The sequence below is a fragment of the Somniosus microcephalus genome, chromosome 1 (genome assembly GCF_052327205.1).
Source record: "Somniosus microcephalus isolate GS21.2 chromosome 1, FLI_Smic_1.0, whole genome shotgun sequence".
Lineage (NCBI taxonomy): Eukaryota > Metazoa > Chordata > Chondrichthyes > Squaliformes > Somniosidae > Somniosus > Somniosus microcephalus.
The window spans coordinates 422,878,650-422,902,096 of NC_140987.1; the positions used below are offsets into that span (position 1 = coordinate 422,878,650).

General features: G+C 42.0%; 1 protein-coding gene across 1 annotated transcript; it reads left to right on the plus strand.

Moving 5' to 3' along the window:
* The first annotated feature begins 687 nt into the window (after positions 1–687).
* LOC147125240 (gap junction beta-1 protein-like) lies at positions 688–22,675 on the plus strand. Its single transcript, XM_085999808.1, has 2 exons — positions 688–1,603; positions 17,568–22,675. Exons 1-2 carry the CDS (start codon positions 889–891, stop codon positions 17,573–17,575), a joined length of 723 nt encoding a protein of 240 aa, XP_085855934.1. The 5' UTR covers positions 688–888; the 3' UTR covers positions 17,576–22,675.
* The last annotated feature ends 772 nt before the right edge of the window (positions 22,676–23,447 follow it).

Genomic DNA, 23,447 nt, shown 5'->3' on the forward strand with positions numbered 1-23,447 from the left:
TCACCAGTCCTAATATCTCCTTATGTGGCTCAGTCAAAATTTGTTTGATAACACTCCTGTGAAGTGCCTTAGGATGATTTACTATGTTAAAGGCGCTAAATAAAGCAATTTGTTGTTGTTGAATAGTGACTAGCAATGATAACCCTGGTTGATTTTGCCTTTTCTAACCAAAGGGACATTGAAGCCAAATGTGGCACCCTATTATATCTGTTGAGACTAGTGAACTCAACGTAGACCAGGAAACTTTCCTGGCTTGCATGGTTCAGCTAACTCACTGGATAAACTCACTGAGCCATCGGAGGAGCACATTCGCCATTTTTAACGTCAATCCATAAATGCAAAAATTGTACTGACCTGAAGTATTTTTGACCATGTGCTTAGCAAGTGAATAAGATTATAAAAGAGTCCACAGTTTTTTTTAAAAATGTATAGAAATCCTTTCATTCATTACTAAAGCTGAAGACTTGTTCAGTTCTTTTTTGCTGGTCTGTAGAAATTTCCATAAATAAAGAACATAATTAGTGCATTTAAAATACAAATGATTGTATAAAATAATACGACAAAATTGTTTCATTTGTAGGGTCCTTTCACTCAAAGTATGTTCATGTATGGCAGAAAGGGGATAACGTGGGCGAACTAAAACAATGGATAATAGGCACATGCTGCCTCTGTGACTACACAGATTCCTTTATCTAGTGTAGGTGGAGATGAAGGAGCCGGAACTGAATACTGTTTTGTTAGTGCAATAAAAGGAATCGTTGTATGCAAATATAATATGTAGAACGCTACAGACCATATGATCACCAATTACAAAAGGCGCTGGGTTGATGCTGACACGAAGGAATTGGCAACTTAATTTATTATTTTCCTTTCCAGAACTGAGGGGAGATGAACTGGCCAGTCTTCTACACTGTTCTAATTGGGGTGAACAAGCACTCGACCGGGATCGGACGGATATGGCTGTCTGTTCTGTTCATTTTCAGGATCATGGTGCTGGTTGTAGCAGCAGAAAGCGTCTGGGGCGATGAGAAGACTGGGTTCACCTGCAACACCCAACAGCCCGGTTGTAACAGTGTCTGCTACGATCAGTTTTTCCCCATCTCCCACGTCAGGCTTTGGTCCCTCCAGCTGATCCTGGTGTCCACTCCCGCCCTTCTGGTGGCTATGCACGTTGCCCACAAGCATCATGTGGAAAAGAAGATTTTCCGGATCAAGCAGCTCACCGGAGAAGTTGGGGAAATGGACATTGAGAAGGTGACCAAGCGCAAAATGCACATCACTGGGTCTCTCTGGTGGACCTACGTCATCAGTATCATCTTCAGGGTGATTTTCGAAGTTGCCTTCTTGTACATCTTCTACGTGATCTACCCGGGCTTCAGGATGATTCGCTTGGTCAAGTGCGATGCCTTCCCTTGTCCCAACACAGTGGATTGCTTTGTCTCCAGACCCACCGAGAAGACTATCTTCACCATCTTCATGTTGGTGGTATCTGGCGTCTGCGTGCTGCTGAACATAGCAGAGGTGGGCTACTTGATCATCAAGGCTTGTGTGAGACAGTGTCAGAAAAAAGAAACCCGATCCAGTAAAAGTGCATTTTACGGGCGTAAGTTTCCACAATTCAGAGAGAATGAAATAAATGAGTTGCTGTCAAATCATGATGCTGCATTTCTGAAAAACAATAAAATGAACGCAGTTCGGAAAAGTACCTCTAAAAAAGACGCTTGTAGAACCGCTTGAATTTAAAAAACACATGCTCCCTTGGTAAGCATCGTGTTTAAAGGAACCATTTTATTGGCTTCAACCCCCACCTGTTCCTGATCCTTTTATGGTCGATTAAAATCACTTTAATATTTTTTGAATGCACCCTTCCCATCCTCAAGTTACAATGCCATTCCTGTTATAAAGCTGTTATAATTGGACCTTGGCTCCCAATATTCATACTACATTGTTACTGGGCATTCACTATAGAAACATCTCACTGGAAGATGTCAAATGTTTGGTTCCCAACACCCGTCTTAGAATCATTCTTTTCTTGAATTCTAGAATTATATCGCTAATTTGTATATTTTTTCATTAATCTCTCTATTACCATTCGTGGTCTGAAATCACGTAAAAATGTACAAGATTTCATTGCTTGCATTGTTTGGTTTTGAATTTGTGAGGGGAATCTCATGCCTCAAAGTCTTATTCTTTACAATTCATGTAACAAAGCAGATGGCAGTGGACAGTCAGTGCTGAGCGTTCTTGGCTCACTTTAGTCAGATCGCTGTTCTCTTGCAGCCTCACCAGTGCGCTCAAGGTATCTCTGATTAAATTGTCTTTATACCGCAGCTACTGCTCTCAAGCCCATCTGGAGCTCTCAGCTGAGCAGGAGAAGGTCGCTGAGCAGGAGCGGTCTCTGTGCACGGGTGGGTACATGCATGCGCAGAGCCCCTCTCCCAGCAGTTAACATTTAGCGCCTGTAATTTCTGCGAGGCTTCTCCCGATTGCTCAACATGACTTCAGCGGAAAATCGGCGTTAACCCCGCAACAGACAGAGCAAGCAGCCACTTACGCCGTTTCTCCAGAGTTTCCGCCAAAGTTACACTAGAAGATCCTGTGGAAAATCTACCTCTAAATGTTTAAACGTTTAGAGAGCGTGGAAGCCAGTGTGGACATTGTCTAATGATTAAAGTTAACTGTAGATAGGTTCAAAAAGTGTCCAGGAGATCCAAGAGACCCCTGAGCATTTTTTGAACCTGGTTTTGACACTCCACTGGAGTAACACTCCATGTGGTGTCAAACCAAAGCATTATGAGGTTACCTATTCCGGGTAGCCTTACACATTTTCACTTCAGAGTCCTGATTCTAGATTTATCCTGTAACTTTAGCATCTCTGCAAATCGGAAACTATTTGTCAGTGATGCTAAAGTTGTAATGTAAATACATGTGGGTGCCCCACAGCTGCTAAAAATGATTGAACAGGAAGACACTGGGCATGAGCATTTATGTGGGCAGTACATGTGTGTTTATCTTTAATTATACTTCATGCTATATCCCTGTAAACTATCTTTGCTCTGCTAAAAATAAGATGGCTATAAATGGAAATGAGTTGATGGTCAAAGAGGTAGGTTTTAAGAAGCATCTTAAGGCAGAGAAAGAGGTAGAGAGGCGGAGAGGCTTAGGGAGAGAATTCCAGAGCTAAGAGCCCAGGCAGTTGAAGGCACGGCCGCCAATGGTGGAGCGATTAAAATCAGGGATGCAAAAGAGGCCAGAATTGGAGGAGCTCAGAGATCTCGGACATTTGTAGGGCTGGAGGAGGTTACAGAGATAGGGAGGGGCGAGATCATGGAGAGATTTGAAAACAAGGATGAGAATTTTTAAATCGAGGCATTGCCGAACCGGGAGCCAATGTAGGTCAGCGAGCACTGGGGTGATGGGTGAACAGGACTTAGTGCGAGTTAGGATAGGGGCAGCAGAGTTTTGGATGAGTTTAAGTTTATGGAGGGTGGAAGATGAGAGGCCCCTCAGGAGAGCATTGGAATAGTTAAGTCCAGACATAACAAAGGCATGGGTGATGGTTTCAGTAGCCGATAAGCTGAGGCAGAGACGGAGACGGGCAATGTTACGGAGATGGAAGTAGGCGGTCTTGGATATGGAGCGGCTATGTGGTCAGAAGTGCATCTCAAGGTCAAATAGGACAGCAGGCAAGGTCAACTTCAGACAATGACCAGGGAGAGGGAGAGATGTTGTTTGTCATCCTGTGCATTGAGTTCCCTATCTAAGTTATACTGTCTAAGGTGGGTGCATTGATCAGAGGCCAGATGCTAGCCCCCTCCCCCACCCCCATCCCCCACTTGCTGCCCAACAAGGAAGGAGGAAATATAAGTGGCAGAGCCACCCTGAGGTACTCCTTGCATATCTCATGACATTCATTTACAAAAAATCTTAAGTGGCAGTCTAGGAGTTGGTGCCTCCTATTAAATTTGGAATATGGTATGTGATGCATAGAAGCCCTGAAGGGAAAGGAGAGGGTAGAAAATATAAACATTTCATCAAATATAAACCTGTGGTGGATTCATATATCCACCATCGCCTTTGCAATTAAGTATCAGCCCCCAATCTTCACAACATAGTCCCTAAAATGTGATCTTTATCTCTTCCCCTTTCCATTTCCTGTTTATAACTTACTTACTCTCAGCAGAGGGGGACTGGAATCAGGGACCATGGAGGAACATCATGATTTTGTGAATGAGAGGGCTGATTTTTATGTTTGACTGGGTCGATGAATAAATGTAATCGTTTTTATATTTATGTTGCACTGCTTGGGCTTCTCCACTGCCTTATAAGTACTCGTTGTCTGAGAAGCCCTTGTTCAAATTGATTTTACCTATAGGAGAAAGTGTTGAACTGGAGTTGGTTGGTTGCACATACAAATACTATTTCTGTAGGTGTTGAATGATCCAGTCCTGGATCTATAGCAACAGAGCTGGAGCCACAAGTGCCAATTAACTGTTGAGGTTATACTTATTGAACAGACAGTCTGCTGACAATTAAGTAAACATACAAAAGTTTATACAATAGGGAAACTAATCACCATCAGCAAATCCTAGTAACAGTGGTCTATTAGAGGGTTCTCCTGATGACTGAGAGGTAAAAACACCATCTCTGGGCCATAGAGACTAGGAAAATCTCAGGTTTGATCCCCCAGTATGTGCTGAGTTAGCTAATCCAGGGTGCCGGTGGGAATGCTCCAGTTGTTTGTTCCTAGTTTAAGGGAAATATCACTATCCAACTACCCTGCTGGAAGTGTACGTGTACAGATGTCCCTTGAGGACAGGACCGAATTTGTTGTGATACCCTGCACAGTTGAATAGCTTGCCGCCACTTACTATCGAGGCTCGTACATGAGTAATGTCAAATTTGGACAGTGTATTAGAGGAACCATATCCCAGCAAGGAAGTCAACCTTCAGAAGAAGTAGGAAGTGGGAAAAAAATTTGAAGAGAAAATATTTTCACCTTCTTACTGGCTTCCTACATGAGCCATTATATCTCATGTAAGTAGTGTAGGGACAGATAACAAGACATAGGTGATCTATAAGCATTCATCCCAATATTGATGGACTAGAATCTGGAAAGGTGGGCTGATGTGCACTTCTGGTCAGGAGAGTGATTCAGATGGGGGTGGGGGGCAAAACAAGGGTAGGATCACAGGGAGGCAAGGGAGGTGGGATTGGTTGATAGGGGTCAGCAAGGTGGGTCAGCTATAGAAAATGCTATGTTATCAATGAGAAGATACGAAGCTTCATACACATTTTCAAAAAAACAAATTGCAAATTATTTTAACACAGAAGAATCCAGAAAACTGGGAAGTTGCTTTGTCTAATGGGAATTTGAAGGCAAAAAGGTTAAAAAAAAGGAAAAATGTTAATGGTGATTGATAAATGCATTACGTGAACTAAGTTACATGGAAGTCCTAATGAATAAGTCCCATGCTGTCAGACTACAGTCAGGAGAGCAGTATTGCCAAAGCCCCATTTAACAGCAAACAATGCATTGTCTTGTGATGAGGATAGTCCTGGTGAGACTTGAAAGTTAAGCTCTTGTCCTAGTTCAAAGCCCCAAATTGCCAGCCTACTGCACATAGTGGGTCAAACTGATATACAGTAAATACACAGAGAGTAATAACTATCTTCTGCATCAGAATTCTACACCCTCCCTGCACCTCTTTCCCAAAAATATAGTATAGCCACATGCCTACATTGCTACATAACAACTGCACCCCAGGCTGTTTCCTTGGTTTACAGTTGCTTGCCAAGAGAAATTATGGGATAATAGTGTTCTACTCATGTATTTTCAGTCTATATAAATCTTATATATTTGTAAATACAAATCCATAAAAATGTTCTCTTCAAAATAATGCAAGAGGACACAGGTTCATGGTTGCGAAGAGCAAGTTTAAGACCAATGTCAGGAAGTTTTTATTTACACAGAGGGTGATCAACGGCTGTAACTGATTGTCAGGAATGATGGTTGAGGTCAAGATTTGGGACTCATTTAAGAGGCTGATGCTGTAATGGGAAGACAGTAGGACTGGTATTCTGAAAGGATGAGATGAAATGGACTGCAGAGTCTTCTTTGTCTGAACCTATTTCGTAATCTTGGATCCTATGTGAAATGAGTTTGGCCAGTCCCAATCCAGTTCCTAGTGAATGGGCCTACTGCAAAAAATGGTCCCTAACTTGGCAGAAATTGCAGAGGTCACAGGATGATTGGTGTGAGAAATGGAACAAATGTCACATTAGTGCAGTAAGTTCTGAGGCTGAGGCAATGAAAGGGTTTTACTTTGCATCTGACTGTACTATATCTGATCTGGGAATGCTTGATGCTGACACTAGATACCCAAAAGGAGAAGAGTTCCAATTATCAATATCAACATCTCTCAACTTGATGGCCACAAATATATTTTTAAAGACTTTTCCAAACACTTTAATTTGGGGAGGGAGAAGAGCTTGACGTCATTTTTGACAGATAACTTAACACCCAAGTGATACGTTAATGAATTTCAGTAAAATTCATGAAACTACCGCATTATATTTGTAAAGAAAAATAGCAAAAAATTAGCAATTTTTTCATGAAGATATTGGCCACGATTTCCCCTACCTCAGCGGGTCCAGTGCAGCAGGGGTCGGTGGCGGGTCCTGGCCTCGCTGCTGGCTCCAGCCCGCTGTCTAAAGTGACTTTATGTTGATTGGGCTTGTTAAGCCCGCCCAGTGCAATTGAAGGAAGCGGGTCTGATGACGTCACTTGACACATCATCAGCCAGTTTCCTTAAAGAGACCATGCGCAAAATGATTTTGACAGTTGTGCTGTCAATGTTCTACAGCATTGAGGTGCTGCAAACACTGACAAGCACTGCACAAAGGTGCACGGCTGCACCCAGGCTCTCCCATGACTCCCTCCATATCCTTTTGGAGGGAGTCGTAGCCTGCATGGAGGTTCTCTTCCCTTCCAATGGGCGGAAAAGACCTCCCCAGGAGATCAACGCAGCCTGGTTGCACATTGCACAGGAGGACACAAGCAGGGATGTTAACAGGAGGACCAGGCTGCAGTGGCGCAAACCTTTCAATGATCTCAGTAGATCACGAAAAGTTACTGCAAAGCCACACTCAACCTCATCATGCTGTGCCACTCATCACATCCCCATCACTCTGCCTTCCCTACCCTCTCACCCTTCCCCATCCTTACTCACACCAACTTACCTTGCATTTCCACCCATCCCTCTCTATCTACATTATCACTTCCCCATCTCACTAGCCACCCCTCACACTCACCCTCATCCTAGTGCAATCATACCAACTAAGAACACACAAGGGTGGGCACTTGGGTGTTTTAGCCAATGTTCATGTGAAGTTTCTGTTAATGTGCTGTCAAACATTGAAATTTTATTTTGAACACTCTGCGTTCTTGGACAGATTTGATTGCACCTTTAGAAGTGGCTTAGTGAGTTGCAGTGAATGGTGAGATATAACGGTACCCCCCGCAATGGTAATGAGTGTGAAAGGAATGGCTTGGGCATTGTAGGGATGCTTTATGGTGTTGGTGTGGGGTGGTGCCAACATGGCACATCATGTGGCAGCCAGGGTGTACAGCGTCAAGCGTAGTAAATCTGGCCATGATGAGGCCATCCCTGCCATCCTGGGCAGAAATGTGGTCGGGTGCTGATGCCCTGTGTCCTGTGCAGCATCAGGTGATTGTGGAGAAGGTTGGTGTTGTTGCTGGTGCTGTTGGTGTGCCTGGTGCTGCTGGGGTTAGGGCTGATTGTGGTGGGATTCTGAGGATCAAGGTGAGATAGTTTCAAGGGCACTGATGCTGATATAATAGATGGCAGGTGAAATTGAGATGACAGAAGCAATCTGTCAATGGTGAGAGAGGTTGTTCCAATGAGGTGACACTGGCTACAAAGTTTACTCCAAACACTTGCAGCCTGCATAAAGCTCAATCTGTCTTCCAAATGCAGTAAGCAACAGCTTCTGAGCTTGGAAAGTGAACAGCTGTGAGATGGGAGCTATTATAGCACATTTTCAGCTGTCAAGTAAAGAGATCATTTCATGGTGACACAACTGCTGGCCTCCTTACCTGACATGATCCCCGAGCAGCGTGGAACCTGTGGGCGACCTCGTAAAATGTTACGGTGAGCTCAAAATTCTCTTTAACAGGCTGTTAACAAGCTCTTAATCACTTAAATTGCCTCCCCCGCTTGGTGTCAGGTCTGTTCAGCGCCGACATCTGGGAAACTAACATGGCGGCGGGTTGATGACAGGTTCCCTACCCGGTCAAAAAATGTTTTCCCCACCTGACCTGCCACCAAACGCGCCCGCTGACCCCCTGAAAAATTCCCCCCATTGTCCCTCCAGCAATGTGATTAACACCACATTTAGTAACAATAAGGTTAATACATGAGTGTAATCTGCGCATATCTGGACCATTGTGTTGTCTCAAACAATTTGGAAGTGTATTAGACAGTGCAATGGCAGGGCGTGATTGAGCTCCAGAGAGCCATGCCTCAGGTTCAGACTCACGAATCCCTACGCAAACAGTTCCCAATCTCAGTGCCCTTGTCATTGCCAGAGGCTGGGAGCTTCTCCTAGTATGAGTGAGCCTGCAAGGGTAAAACAACAGGAGAAAGATTTCCTCTGGGCCACATATACACACCTTGTAGTGGTAGTTGATACGCTGGTTTTGGCACAAAATTACCAAAATGAATTTCAATGAGAATACTGTATTGGATTCAGTGCACAAATGCAATGTCATCCTCACCCTGCTGTGTTTTTTGACATGTTAGGGCCTAAAATTGGTTTTAAATGTTTAGTGGGGGAGATGATATTTGTAGTGAAATGTTTGAATTTCACATCTTTTTATATTTATGATAGAAAATACAGTTATGAATAGCTGAGTGAAAATAGGGCATTATTTTTAAATTAGTAAGGTTGACTGATACTTCTGGTAAGGTGTGGGAGCTGTCAAAAGCACTATTGTTTTTTTCAAATATTCTGGATTTTGTTTCGTGACAAAAAAGGTTTGTGGCAGTGGAGTAGAGAAACAGCTAAAATAAAAGGCCTTTTTATCAAAATGCTAGCTTGATTAGGAGTTCCATAGCAAACACAACCCACCAGCACATGTGGGTTTGAATAGAGTTCTCCTCCAGGATAAGGGTGCCTGCTCATCCAGTTTTGGACAAAGACGGTCCATTTCAAAATGGGCTGTCTGAAAATTTTTAACATGTAAACTGCTTTTTGTTAAAAACAGAAATCAATTTTCCCACTTAAATCAATGAGGTGGATGCATTTGTTATTAAGCTTTTCAATTAATATGCATCAGCTGTAAAGCAAGCATCAGAACTCAGTCTGTGATTCTCTTATCTGGCCCTATCCAAAATGCTGCAACCCTGCTGTAAGTATACATATTAAGAGTTTTCTTTAATGACTTGTTCAGTGTTAGGTTTGTGTAATATCCTTGCATCTCACTAATTTGACAGATGTAGTTAAGTGCACTGTAGGTTGAAGAAAGCCTGGGTTCATGTTTTTTGAATGCTTGTTGAAGTTAACTGCCAAACTTTATGAGTTGCATTAATGTGATTAACAAGATTTTATTTTTACCTGTCATTTATATTTCACTGTAAATATCGAGAAAGGATTTTAACATTGGAAGCAGATCGTTGACAAATCTCATTAATGCAGAATTTTTGTCTCATGAATTACAAGGGGGGAGACAGTTTCACCCATTCTGTCAACCCATGTAATAAATCATCATTTCAGTGTCCAAGTTTAAGTGCTTCAAAGTAATGCTTTTTACAATTTGTACAAAGTACTGACGTATGCTATAAGTGAGATCTGAAACATGCTTTTAAACCAGTGCTGCAGGTTTTAGTTAATCACCATTTCACAAAAAAATACTGCTTTTTCCAAAATCACCTGAAAGAACTTACCAAAATCTGGAACATGATCTCTTAACTGGAGAAAATTAATCCTACATGGGAACAATGTACTTCATATCAGCAAGGGGTGAGAAGAAGAGGGGAGGGAGAGAAGAACGAAAATAAGACACAACAATTGGAGGTAGTCAGCAAATGGGGAAAAATGCACAACAGGATCAAAGGTGTCAGCCAAGCAGAGAAATTAAGGGTCGAAGAAGCTGGGTTGCAGGCAGCAGCAGAAGTGCTATAGTGTTTCTTGCAAAAAAAAACAAGTTGCTTTGCTCCTCATCTCCTGAAACAGTAAAGGAACTTGAGTTAACAAATGAAATTTTCCAGTACTGGGCACAACTATAATACTTCATATTTATCTGTGTTGAAATTCATTTGCTAATGATATGCCCATTTATTAATGTCTTCCTGTAATTTGCTGCAGTCCTCCTCAGTATTGACTATTCCCACCCCGCCACACCCCCCCCCCGCACCCCAATTTGGTGTCATCTGCTAATTTAGAAATTGTGTTTTTGATTCCAAAGTCTAAATCATTAATATAAATTGTGAACCACAGTGGTCCCAGCACTGATCCTTGTGGAACACCACTACCCACCTTCTGCCATTCTGAAGAGCTATCCTTTACACCTACTCTCTGCTTTCTGTCTTGAAATCAGCCAGCAATCCATTCTGCTACTTGTCCCCTGACTCCGTATTCTCTGACCTTGTTCATTCGTCTATTATGTGGTACCTTATCGAAGGCCTTTTGAAAATCTAGATAAATTACATCTACTGCATTACTTTTGTCTACTCTCTCTGTTACCTCTTCAAAAAATCCAATGTGATTGGTCAAGCAAGACTTTCCCTTTTGAAATCCATGCTGAATATTCATTATTATATTTTTGGTTTCTAGATGTTCTTCTATTTTCTCCTTTAGTAGGGATTCCATTATTTTTCCTACCTACCACTGGTCTATAGTTCCTGGACATGTTCTATCTCCCTCCTTAAATATAGGTATTATTTTATGTTAGCTATCCACCAGTCCTCTGGCACTACACCTTTTTCTAATGAATTATTAAATATGTGTAGTAATGCCTCTGCTATTTCTTCCCTAGATTCTTTTAAAATGCACGGATGTAATCCATCCAGACCAAGGGTTTTATCCTCTTTGAGTTTGAATAGTTAATTTAATATATCCCCTCTTTTTATTTTAAATGCAGTTATCTCATTACTAATCTCATCATCCAATGTCATGCCCAACTGTTCTAGCTCCCTGGTAAATACTGAAGCAAAGTAATTATTTAATATTCCTGCCATCTCTCTATCGTTGCCTGTGGTATTATACGCTCCATCACTTAGTGGCCCTATTCCCATCCCAACCTTCCTTTTTTTATTTACATGCCTGTAAAATATTTTACTATTTTGTTTTATGTTCCTTGATAATGTAATTTCACAATAACAACAGAAAATGCTGGAAAAACTCAGCAGGTCAGGCAACATCCGTGGAGAGAAATTAGAGTCGACGTTTCGGGTCGAACCCTTCTTCAAAACTGGAAAGAAAAGAAAATAGATCGAAGGCAGGGCTGCGATCGGACAAAAGAAGTGAAAGAGACAAAAGAAGTAGAAGAGACAATAAAAGGTGTTCGAAGCTAGACGAGATGGTAATAGGCTGAGATTAGGTGTGAAGTGTACTGGCAGGGCAAGAGATAGCTGCCAGGTGGGAGAGTGAAACAAAAGGAAAGGGGGGGGGGGAAGGAGTGGAAAAAATACAGGTAAAAAATTAATGGGGGCCGAGGTTATGATCTGAAATTGTTGAACTCGATATTGAGTCCGGAAGGCTGCAAAGTGCCTAATCGGAAGATGAGGTGCTGTTCCTCGAGTTTACGTTGAGCTTCCGTGGAACAATACAAGAGGCCAAGGACGGTGAGGTCCGAGTGGGAATGGAGCAGTGAATTAAAATGACAGGCGACCGGAAGCTCGGGGTCACCCTTACGGACTGAATGGAGGTGTTCCGCAAAGCGGTCACCCAATCTGCGTTTGGTCTCCCCAATGTAGAGGAGACCGCATCGTGAGCAGTGAATACAGTATACTCGATTGCGAGAAGTACAAGTAAATCGCTGTTTCACCTGGAAGGGGTGTTTGGGGCCCTGGACAGTGGGAAGGGGGGAGGTATAGGGACAGGTGTTACATCTCCTCCGCTTGCACGGGAAGGTGCCAGGCGAAGGGGAAGGGCTGTTTGGGGTGATAGAGGAGTGGACTAGGGTGTCTCGGAGGGAGTGGTCCCTACGGAATGCTGAAAGGGGAGGGGAGGGGAAGATACATTTGGTGGTGGGATCACTTTGGAGGTAGCGGAAATGCTGGAGGATGATCCGTTGAATGTGGAGGCTGGTGGGGTGAAAGGTGAGGACAAGGGGAATCCTATCGTGGTTCCGGGAGGGAGGGGCAGGGGTGAGGGCAGAAGTGCGGGAGATAGAACTGACACAGTAGAGGGGAATCCTCGGTTGTGGAAAAAGGAGGACATGTCTGAAGCACTGGTGTGGAAGGAGGCATCGTCGGAGCAGATGCGGCGGAGATGGAGAAACTGGGAGAATGGAATAGAGTCCTTACAGGAGGCAGGGTGGGAGGAAGTGTAGTCCAGGTAGCTGTGGGAGTCAGTGGGCTTGTAGTGAATATTGGTCGATAACCTATCCCCAGAGATGGAGACGGAGAAGTCGAGGAAGGGAAGGGAAGAGTTAGAGATGGACCATGTGAAGGTGAGGGAAGGGTGGAAATTGGAGGCAATGTGAATGAAATTGTCTAGTTCGTGTAATTGTAATTTCATAGTTCCTCTTTGCCTTCCTAATTTTTTTTGACTTCTCCCCTAATTTCTTCATGTTCTCCCTTATCATGCACTCCTCTGCTGTCCATGTACTTAATGTATGCCTCTTTCCTTACCCTTAATTTTCCCTTATGGCTTTATTCATCCACGGTGTCTCGTTAGTGTTTAGTGTTTTTTTTAGTGGAATATATTTTTCCTGGACTCTGTTGAACACCATTTAAAATGCTTCCCATTGCTGTTCTATGTCATTATTTGCCAATATTGTTGTCCATTTTATTTTCCCAAGTTCTAATCTCAGCCCCTCAAAATCAGCTTTTCTCCAATCTATTATGCTGGTCTTCAGCATACTTATGTCCTTCTCAATTATTATCTTAAAGCGTATTATAGTATGGGCACTATTGCTTAGATGTTCCCCTACTTTTACTTCTCTTATCTGATCTGGTTCATTCCCCATTACTAGATCCAATAGCAAATCCTCCCTTGTTGGGCTCTTTACATATTGGGTTAGAAAGGAGTCCTGTACACATTGCAGGAACTCCATTCCATTATCCCCTTTACCTACCTCTTCGGTCCAATTAATATTGGGGTAGTTGTAATCCCCCATGATTATTATTCTATGTTTTTTACTCATTTCCCTAATTTGTCTGCATATTTCTTCCTCCATCTCCCTTCCACTATTAGGTGGTCTGTAGACTACACCTATTAGTGTGATTGATCCTTTATTATTTTTTATCTCTATCCATATGGATTCTATTTTTGTCTTGCTGATAGCTGCATCGCTTTTTTTTGCTGCCATTATGTTATCCCTAATAAATACAGCTACTCCATCTCCTCTTTTTCCCTCTCTATCTTTTCTAAATATGTTATACCCTTCAATGTCTAATTCCCAGTCCTGATTTTTCTATAGCCATGTCTCAGTAATCCCTATTATGTCTGGTTCCTCACAATGCATGATTGCCTCCAGCTCTCCTGTTTTATTACGGACACTGTGTGCATTGCTGTGCAGGCAGTTTAACTCATTTTTAATAGCACTTCCTCTCATTTTATTTTTAACCATCTATTTACACTCCTGTTCTATAATTCTGTGTATTCCCTGGCCATCAATATCCTCCCTTTCTTTATTCTTTCCTATGCTCTCCTTTCCTGTTTTGTTTATATTTAGGCTGGTTATGTTTCTTGTAGATCCCTCCCCCCCATCTTACTAGTTTAACGCCTTTGCCACCTTCCTATTTACCCTTTCCGCTAGGACAGGGGTCCCATCCCAGTTCCGGTGGAGCCCGTCCCATCGGTACAGCTCCTTCCTGTCCTAGTACTGGTGCCAATGTCCCATGAAAAGGAACCCCTCTTTCTCACACCAGCCCTTTAGCCATGTGTTAATTTTCCTGATCTGACTGTTTCTATGTCAATTTGCACGTGGCTTGGGAGATTATTACCGTCGAGGTCCTGCTTTTTAATTTAGCTCCTAACTCCTGATACTCCTTCAGCAGGACCTCCTCCTTGTTCCTACCTATGTTGTTTGTTCCGATATGAACCACGCCAACTAGATTTACCCCCTTCCTTTCCAAATTCCTCTCCAGTCGCCTGGAGTTATCCCTTACCCTGGTACCAGGTAGACAACACACCCTTCGGAATTCTCGTTCTTGGCTGCGGAGGACTCTATCTATCCCCCTAATTATGGAACTCCCTATCACTACCACATTTCTATTCAGCTCTTCCCCCCCATGGACAGCTTTCTGAACCATGGTGCCTAGGTCTGCATTGTGGCTGTCCTCCCCGCAGTCTTTCTCCTTATCCTCATAGGTAGCGAATACATCGTACCTGTTGGACCGAACCAGTGTCTGCGGGACCTCCTTCTCAACCTCTCCAAATCCCCGCTACCCAGCTCCCTAACAGTCACACCTTCCCCTTCCTGAACCTGTGCTTTCCTCTGGGGTGTGACTGACTGTATTCTGGATAAAACTGTCCAGAAATTCCGCCCCCCTCCCTCATGTTTCGGAGTGTCTCTAACTCGCACTCCAGCTCAATGACTCTGAGCCGGAGTAACTGAAGGCAGAGACGTTTCCTGCAGATGTGGGAATCCGGGACAGCCTCGCTGTCCACAAACTCCCACATCCTACAGTCCCGACACATAGCCTGCCCTGCCATCTCGAGAATTTCTTTTATGTATTTGCTGATTGATAACCTGAATTAATTTAATTAGTTAAAGTTTTTATTCAAACGATTATTTATATTTATATTAATTAACTAGTTCATCTAGTTAAGTTATTAATTTAATAAAGTAATAGTTATAGTTCCCCAGCTCTTAGTTTAAACCACTGTCTAGCTTATTGTTAATACCAATCAATCACCTACCTGCTGTCCTGTGATGTCACTCCTTGATATTTTGTTGCTTCCCCCCCGAATCTGCCGCCATCGCCACTGTTTAAACTCCTCCGGCCTCCCCCGTGGTGCTCCGCGCTCTGCTCCAGAATCCATAATAGTTTTCAAAAGGAAATGGACAAATATTTGAAAGAAAAATTAAAGGGTATAGGAAAAGGACAGGGGAATGGGACTAAGTAGATAGCTGTTCCAGAGAACTGGCATAAGTGCAATGGGTCGAATGGTCTCCTGTACTGTAAAATTATGCGATTCTGTGATTCTAACTATTCGTTCCAAGTAATGATAGATCAACAAAAATCCAACATAAGAAAGCATTATGAAATATCACCATATGAACAGAGTGCCATGTTATAAAAAGGTGAAGTTCACAATTCATTATAGAAGAAGGCTTTCATGTAACTGACTGTGTGCTTCTCCTATCATTACTTTGTTTGGAAACCAGTCATTAGGCAAGTAAAGTATTGTATATTATTTCCCCCTCCCGTATTGTTTCAAGATTTTCTTCTTCCTGCCTCCATGCTGCACATCTCTTGCCAGGAGGGTCAACAGTCAACCTATTTCCTGATGTCTGCCAATGTAACAGATCACAGTGGCCCATGTTTTTCAATATATTGACCCACCTTTGCCCAGCTAATTTAAAACAGTGTTGACAGCTGAGTCAATGAAAGACCCCTTAGTAATGTTAATAACCAGTGCCACGTGGATTTGGTGTTTCATGGGGTTAGAAACTGGCCCTTTACCGATAGAACCTGGGCTCAATTCCAGTCATTATGATGGGATTAAAGTCTCTACTGACTATAAAGTAAAAAGAGTTTGGATAATCACAATAAGTCTTCCCTGTGAGTCCACAGTATGAAGCTATCCCTAATGTGGCACTAATTGGCACTAATTGGCACAAAACAGACAGTGTCTTTTCAGAAGCCACAAAATGAAAGAAAATGTCACATTGGTGCAGAAGAGGACATTCTTCTTAGGTTGAGGGTTGAGGCCCATTGTTGGGAGATTGTGAAGGAAGCTTTACTATGAATCTAACCATGCCATACCCGACCTAGGAGTACTTAGAGAGTGTTTCTCCCTCACCCTCACCCTCATGAGCATAAAATAATTACAAAATTACTGTCAATAACCGACTGATTCTTCTTGGCTGTTGGAGTTTGGAGAATAATTACAGGAGGTGGGAAAGATAACAGTGATAGAAAGTCACTGGGAGTATTAAGTTTCTGTTTATGTATTATTGGATTTACATTGACTGTGAGTAGAGACACGAGCGTCCAAGTATTTTTCATAGATAACATAATGTGGTGTAGCAATGAATGAAGCAGCGCTATTTTCGAATGAGAAGTGTAAATAATTACTTAGTGTAAATACTTAAACTACCTAAACTAACGGGAAAACCGAAGCACCAAATGTTTCTTTAACCATCTTAACTGTTCGAGAAATTAAAATAACAAATATTACATTTGATAGATTATGGTTCTCTATTGTTACAATTGTTTTTTAAAGATATCATTGATTATGAAATGCAAGCTCATCCTGTGGTTGTTTTATGAAATGAGACTACAATTAGAAACATGGCACCGATGTTACAACAACCGAATATAGTTCTGTAGAATTGGTCATGATTAAATATTAACAATCGATTTTTTTAAACTATATATTTCCTCTTTCTTAGATCTGTTGCACTGTTCCCTTCTACTCGCAGGTTTGTGCCGCGGTCAGGAGGGCAGATAATACTGGGCTGTGCAGTTCTGTCTGCCAGATTCAATCACACTCTGTGGTTGGTCCGATGTGAAGTGCCCCCTCCTCGCCCCCCCCCCCTTCTCCCCGGGCTGGAATAGTCTGCTGAGAACTCGCTCAATGAGGAGGTTGGTCGGGGGAATTCGAGCCAGGTATTTCCTTGCTGCAGACTATTCTGCTGCAGCTATCGGAGAGACTATCCCACCACTGGGAATCCTCGCAAAAATAATCAGTCCAGAATAACCATTTGAATAGCCTTTATGTTTTTTTTTAATCTACTTTTGTGAGAATGTTTTGTTTTAGCAATGATGATCTCAGCAGGAGAACAGGTTTGGAGGAGTTACTCAGCTGGTCAGCGCGAAGCAAGTGCTGCAACAGCCAAGATTGCCCAGGTACCTTCAATTGACTACTGTAAATCTAGTGATGGATGTTCAGCTTCTGCGCGCTGTTGTGTTTGGAAACTCCTCCCGGCCGATTCCCTCAATGGACATCACACTAACTATTCCAAAACCAGTTTATCTGTCACAATTACAGGATCATACTTAATACATTTGTTGCATTGTATACGTGTCACAACCGGACACTCAAAGCACATCAAAGCAACTAATCCCGCATGACAGACTCTTAACCTCCAGTCACCCACCCATCTAGCACTAATCTCTAAACAAAAAAGTATCCTACCATTGCAGGTGCCTGAAGCCTCCTCCAACGTCCAAGAATTGATTCTGCAGGCACTACTGGAAACCCCAGGATTCGAGAAGATAGCTCAGAGTTTCCCATCAGAGACGCCAGGCTCCTCATACCAACATTTCTGGGTCCTCGAATTATACTCAATGCTCCTTCCATGAGCCACTCCAGGTTTCTTTGATTGACATTTACAATCTCCCTCAGCAGGCATTCTGGGTTTCTCAGATTAATGCCCAGGGCTTCCTATAGATCAACGCTCCAGGTTTTCCTCGTCAGAAATCCAGGTACTTTAATTGACATCAAAGTCTTCCACATGGATGCTCAAAGCTTCACACGTCAGACATTCCAGGTTTCTCGGATTGATGTTCAAGGTTTTCCACGACAGCTAAAGTTGCCATCAAAGCTTCCCATTTCATGCTATCCAGGATCCCGACATCAATATTCCTGATTTCATCTTTGGAACACTCCAGACCTCTCCTCCCTTACTGACTGATGCTCCAGGTTTTCCTCTGCGCCGAAAGACATTCCACAACCATGTTCTCATCCCTGCTCACCTCATCATTTCATTGTGACATCTTTAGTTAACATTGCATGAAATCTCAAAAGCTGAATTAAGTCGAATCGGATGTTGCCATTTCCAATAGACACTTTTAGTTCAAGGGAACAGACCTGAATTTTAAGGGTAAAGTTCAGTTCTGTCCCAAGTTTGGTTCGGTTTAGATTTGGGGATCAGTTCTGAGCTCAGGACTATAAAAGAAAACCTGGGGTTCACGTTCACTTCTGGCACCAGCAGCATTGAATAGGAGAACATGATTAAAAATAAACTGCAGTAGTCAATGACCTTACACAATTGATTTCAAGTAGGTTTAAATTATTCCTAATCAGTAAGTTAGTTGGCCAGTTATTTATGCTGTTTTATTTTTTAATGCGTGTTATTAAATATCCAACATTTAAAACTCACATCTGTATGCATTTATCTTTGTTAGTGACACCTGTACAGTTTTATATGACTTGAATTTGCTGCTGCTGAATGAATGGAAAGAATGAATGGGAGATACCACACATTTAAGCAATAACGGCGTCAGAATTAATGTGCGTGAAAGCTAGAGATTGAATGGCAATAAAATGTTAGGATCTTTTAACGAGAAAGAATTGTAATTTGATTCGAAATGAAGCATGCATGCATCTACTTTCAACTACTTTGTTCATTTATACTTTGCAATATAGTCCAGTCAGTGTTCATTCAATTTCCTTCGAAGAAGCAAGACAACAGTTACAGAGCTGTAGTTTTGGTATCTGCTTTCCGTGAACAACAGGCCTTATTTCGGAAACTAAAATGGACGTACAGTATTTAAAACGATATATTACCCTTATGTTGCGGCGGTGAAGGATTCCTTACTATTAACCGTAGAGATCCCAGAATGGCTCGCTGTAGCCCATTTTATTGGATTTTGTTTCCTATTCCCCCATTATTTGTTTTGTTGACTCCTTCAGATTTATCCTACCGCCGGGCACCATTTCCCCGCCAGGTGATCTACTTCCATCCTTTGCTTAACACCGCTCGTTAATCAGCCACGAGGAGATACCGGAGAATGGCTGGTGGTTACTCGTTGTTTTTCTTTCTGTTTGGGGCCCCTTGCCCTTACGATGTGTGGCGATCACAGACCTTCGCCTGTGTTCGACCATTCTGTAGCATGGCACGTAGACAGATTTAATGGTACATGGGCCTGGGCTCCGTTCAGTTAGGTTTCTGAGATTAATCCAGTCCCATTTTATCCCTCTTCTGGACTCTGTCCAAGAGGATATTTTGCGTGGTTTTCCTATAACCCACAAACAGTTCTATCACAGCTATTTGATATATTTGTGTTAATGCTAAATCATATTTACATATGACTGTATGATTAAAACAACTAATAATTTAGAAATACACTAGTTTTGGATTGCAATTATAAAAATAATACACGGAAACTTTTTGGATACAAATGAAAAATAGCACCACTTCGGACTTGACCTTTTTAGAAACAGCAGATATGCTAATAGCAAAGCATATGTTACTGATGGACTGTTAGGGAGTGGCATTAATAGTTTTAGTGTTAGTATTAGTGAAAAAGCCACAAACATTGTGTAGGACAATATATCATCCAAAGAGTTGGAGAAATATTTGGTTAGGAACAGAATTGATAGTTAGAAAAGTGAATACAAACATAAATAATCGAATTCAGTGTGAACATGGTGAATCCCGATCTGCTGGAACTGTGGGAACATAAGAACTAGGAGCAGGAGTAAGCCATACCTCCCCTCGAGCCTGCTCCGCCATTCAATGGGGTCATGGCTGATCATCGACCTCAACTCCACTTTCCCACCCATCCCCCTAGAGTCCAAAAATCGATCTATCTCAGCCTTGAATATACTCAAAGACTCAGCATTCACAACCCTCTGGGGCAGAGAATTCCAAAGATTCACAACCCTCTGAGTGAAGAAATTCCTCCTCATCTCAGTCTTAAATGGCCGACCCCTTATCCTGAGACTATGCCCCCTAATTCTAGACACTCCAGCCAGGAGAAACAACCTCTCAGCATCTACCCTGTCAATCCCCCTCAGAATCTTATATGTTTCAATTAGATCACCTCTCATTCTTCAAAACTCCAGAGAGTATAGGCCCAATCTCTCATCATAGGACAACCTTCTCATCCTAGGGATCAACCTAGTGATCCTTTGTTGCACCACCTCTAAGGCAAGTATATCCCTCCTCAGATAAGGAGACCAAAACTGTGCCCAGTACTCCAGGCGTGGTCTCACCAAGGCCCTGTACAATTGTAGCAAGATTTCCTTACTCTTATACTCCAACACTCTAGCAATAAATGCCAACCTGCCATTTGCCTTCCTAGTTGCTTGCTGTACCTACATGCTAACTCTCTGTGTTTCCTGTACGAGGACACCTAAATCTCTCTGAACACCAACATTTAATAGTTTCTCACCATTTAAAAAATTCTGTTTTTCTATTCTTCCTACCAAAGTCCTCACATTCCCCACATTATAATCAATCTGCCACTTTACTACCCACTCACTTAACCTGTCTATTACCCTTTGCAGGCTCTTTGTGTCCTCCCCACAGCTTACTTTCTGGAATGTTATGTTAAAGAAAGAACTGGACAAGGATGAATAAATGCAAGATAAAAAAGTAGACAATAATCTGGAATTTTGCTTGATTTGCCTTTGGAAGCAGGGAGACATCTTACAGAACCCTTTTCTCGGCAGATTAAATCGTTTAGTTTTGAGTCCACGATAGAATGTTGTACCCATGGTCAATGAAAGAAGCGAGCTTGATATGATGAATAGTTTTATCCTGTTTGCTGCTTTTTATTTTTGAGGATGAGGTTACTGTACGTGTTTATTATTTCTGACACAAATGCGCGCACCTTCATCTAAATACAAACATGTGTATGCACACATCCTCTTAAACATGCACACATATGTATATGCGGAAGCACACAAAGACATACTCATATACACATAGTTCCCTCGCACAATCGGATCTGGAGGGTTCATTCAGAGACAGGCACGCCTGAACATCTAACCACAGGGACATCCATGCACCGCGCACTCCGATACAAAAGCAAATCTTCATTTTATCCAATCATTTATATATATATACATATATAGTCGAGTGAGTGTTAGAGTGGAGCTAACAATTCAAACATTGCTTTTGGTTGATAAGATTCATTTCCGCTTTAAAATGGTGCCTGAGATCGTCAAGGAATCAGTTCTATTTGCGCCTATCAATTAGATTCTCAGATAGCCTCCCTTGGTAGCGGTCACTGGCCACTAGAGATGAACTGTAGTCCCACTGGAGCGAAGGATCTTTATCGTTGCACTAGACTGGATTGTGTAACTCTGCTTCTTTTACATGACTGATTAGAACTATGAACAGGGCTCAGATTTAACAGCGGCTGGTCAGCAAAGTGCTATAGGATTTACAGTTCAGCCAGCACCATTCCCAGCACAATGCTACGGTTTTATTTTAATTGCGATCTTTTTATCTGGGGGAGGGGGGGGGTGGCATTTGCTAGTAATCTTTACAGATCGTAGCAAAAAAATATCCCGCAGGGATTAAAATTAACCCGGACCCATTACACGTTTAGCGACAAGCCAGAGATAAGGAACTGTAACCGATTCTGGTGTATGTCATTCTGTGCTCACTGCTGTGTTGTGCTTCTGAAGATAATTGTTTCAAAGCACTGTCTCCCGCTCCGGTAGTGTTACGCTTGTCTTCCGCTACTCCTGCTGTCAGGTATCTCCGCAACCTTACTTTCCAATCCTGTTGCTTGGAAAATATTGAGCCCTGCAGAGATGCGAATGATTTATTTACTTCGGAAAGTGCATGATTGCCTTAAAACATCTTCTAAATACCCATAAATATTGAGACATTTAGTTAAAAATGTATAATTTATGTCTTCTAACATCTTAACCTGCCGGAAAATTGTGAACATTTAAAATCCGATTGAGATGATTTAGATTTGCATTTCCAATAAAATGGTCAAAACTAAAATTTAAATTACAGCATTTGTTGCCTGAATCTGAAAGGGAACGAGCTCTGAGTCCAGGTTAAGCCGTTACAAGGTACATCATTTAGCAAAACAACATGTCACAGCATCTTTGTAACCTCGCCTTATTGGAGGATAATTACCAATGGGCAGTTGAAGAGTCCAAATATTCATTCAAATGTATTTAGTCCATGAATATTTTGTGCCTTAAATTAATTGTATCCAACTTTTCAGAAATATGGTAACTGAAATCTTTTCTTTATTACTGCAGTTTTGTGAAGAAAAATGGAAAAATGTAATATATATATGTGTCATATAGTATGTTGAATGCAATGTGTACCATGTTCATACATTTCAACCAATTCCTTTTTATGTGATGTTTGTACTAATTATTAACTGAATAAACTAACCACGCTCATACATGTGTGTGTGAAATGTGGTACATTTATTCAATGCAAGTAAAATGGTTTCATTCAGAGGCTACTTGAATATTGTTTGGCTGGGAAATTTATCTGTTGTATAATATCAATTTTTAGAGCTAAGTCAATAAAATTGATCTGAGACTCCGTGAGCCTGTTTCAATGAAATTGTGAATGAATGTGACATTTTTAATCTTATGAGGGTTTTGAATTTATGTTCAAAAGGGCAGTTTGTGATGTGCTGGATTGTAGATGATAGACTTTCACCTCTGGGAAATAACAACAGAAGACGCTGGAAAAACTCAGCAGGCCAGGCATCATCCGTGGAGAGAGAAACAGAGTTAACGTTTCAGGTCGAAACCCTTCTTCAGAACTGAGAAAAAAAAAGCAGGAAATAAAACATTAAAAGGCCAGTTTGGGGGCTGGGAAATGGGGGAGGGGATGAAAGACCAAAAGAGAAGGTCTGGGAGGTGAAGAGACATTAAGAGATATTCAAGGCGAGATGAGATGGTAATAGGACAGGTAAAGAGACAAAGGATGGCTCTAGATGAAGTGTGAAATACGCTGGCAGAATGAGAGACAGCTGCCATGTGGGAGAGAAAAAAAGGAAAAGGCACAAATCAAAAGTGTGGATAAAAAATATATAAAAATATAATGGGGGCCGAGGTTATGATCTGAAATTGTTGAACTCGATATTGAGTCCGGAAGGCTGTAAAGTGGCTAATCAGAAGATGAGGTGCTGTTCCTCAAGCTTACGCTGAGCTTCCGTGGAACAATGCAAGAGGCCGCTGGGATATGGGTTCACATCCACTCTGACTGGATGAAACTTCTCTTGTCTGCTGGCAGTAAGAGTCCTACATAAAATTAGGCTTGGCAACTTCAGTCCAGTTCCTTATGGGCATGGACCCATAGCACAATA

Excerpts from the sequence above, each read along its gene's own strand:
- LOC147125240 (XM_085999808.1), top strand. The coding sequence starts at position 889 with ATGAACTGGCCAGTCTTCTACACTGTTCTAATTGGGGTGAACAAGCAC.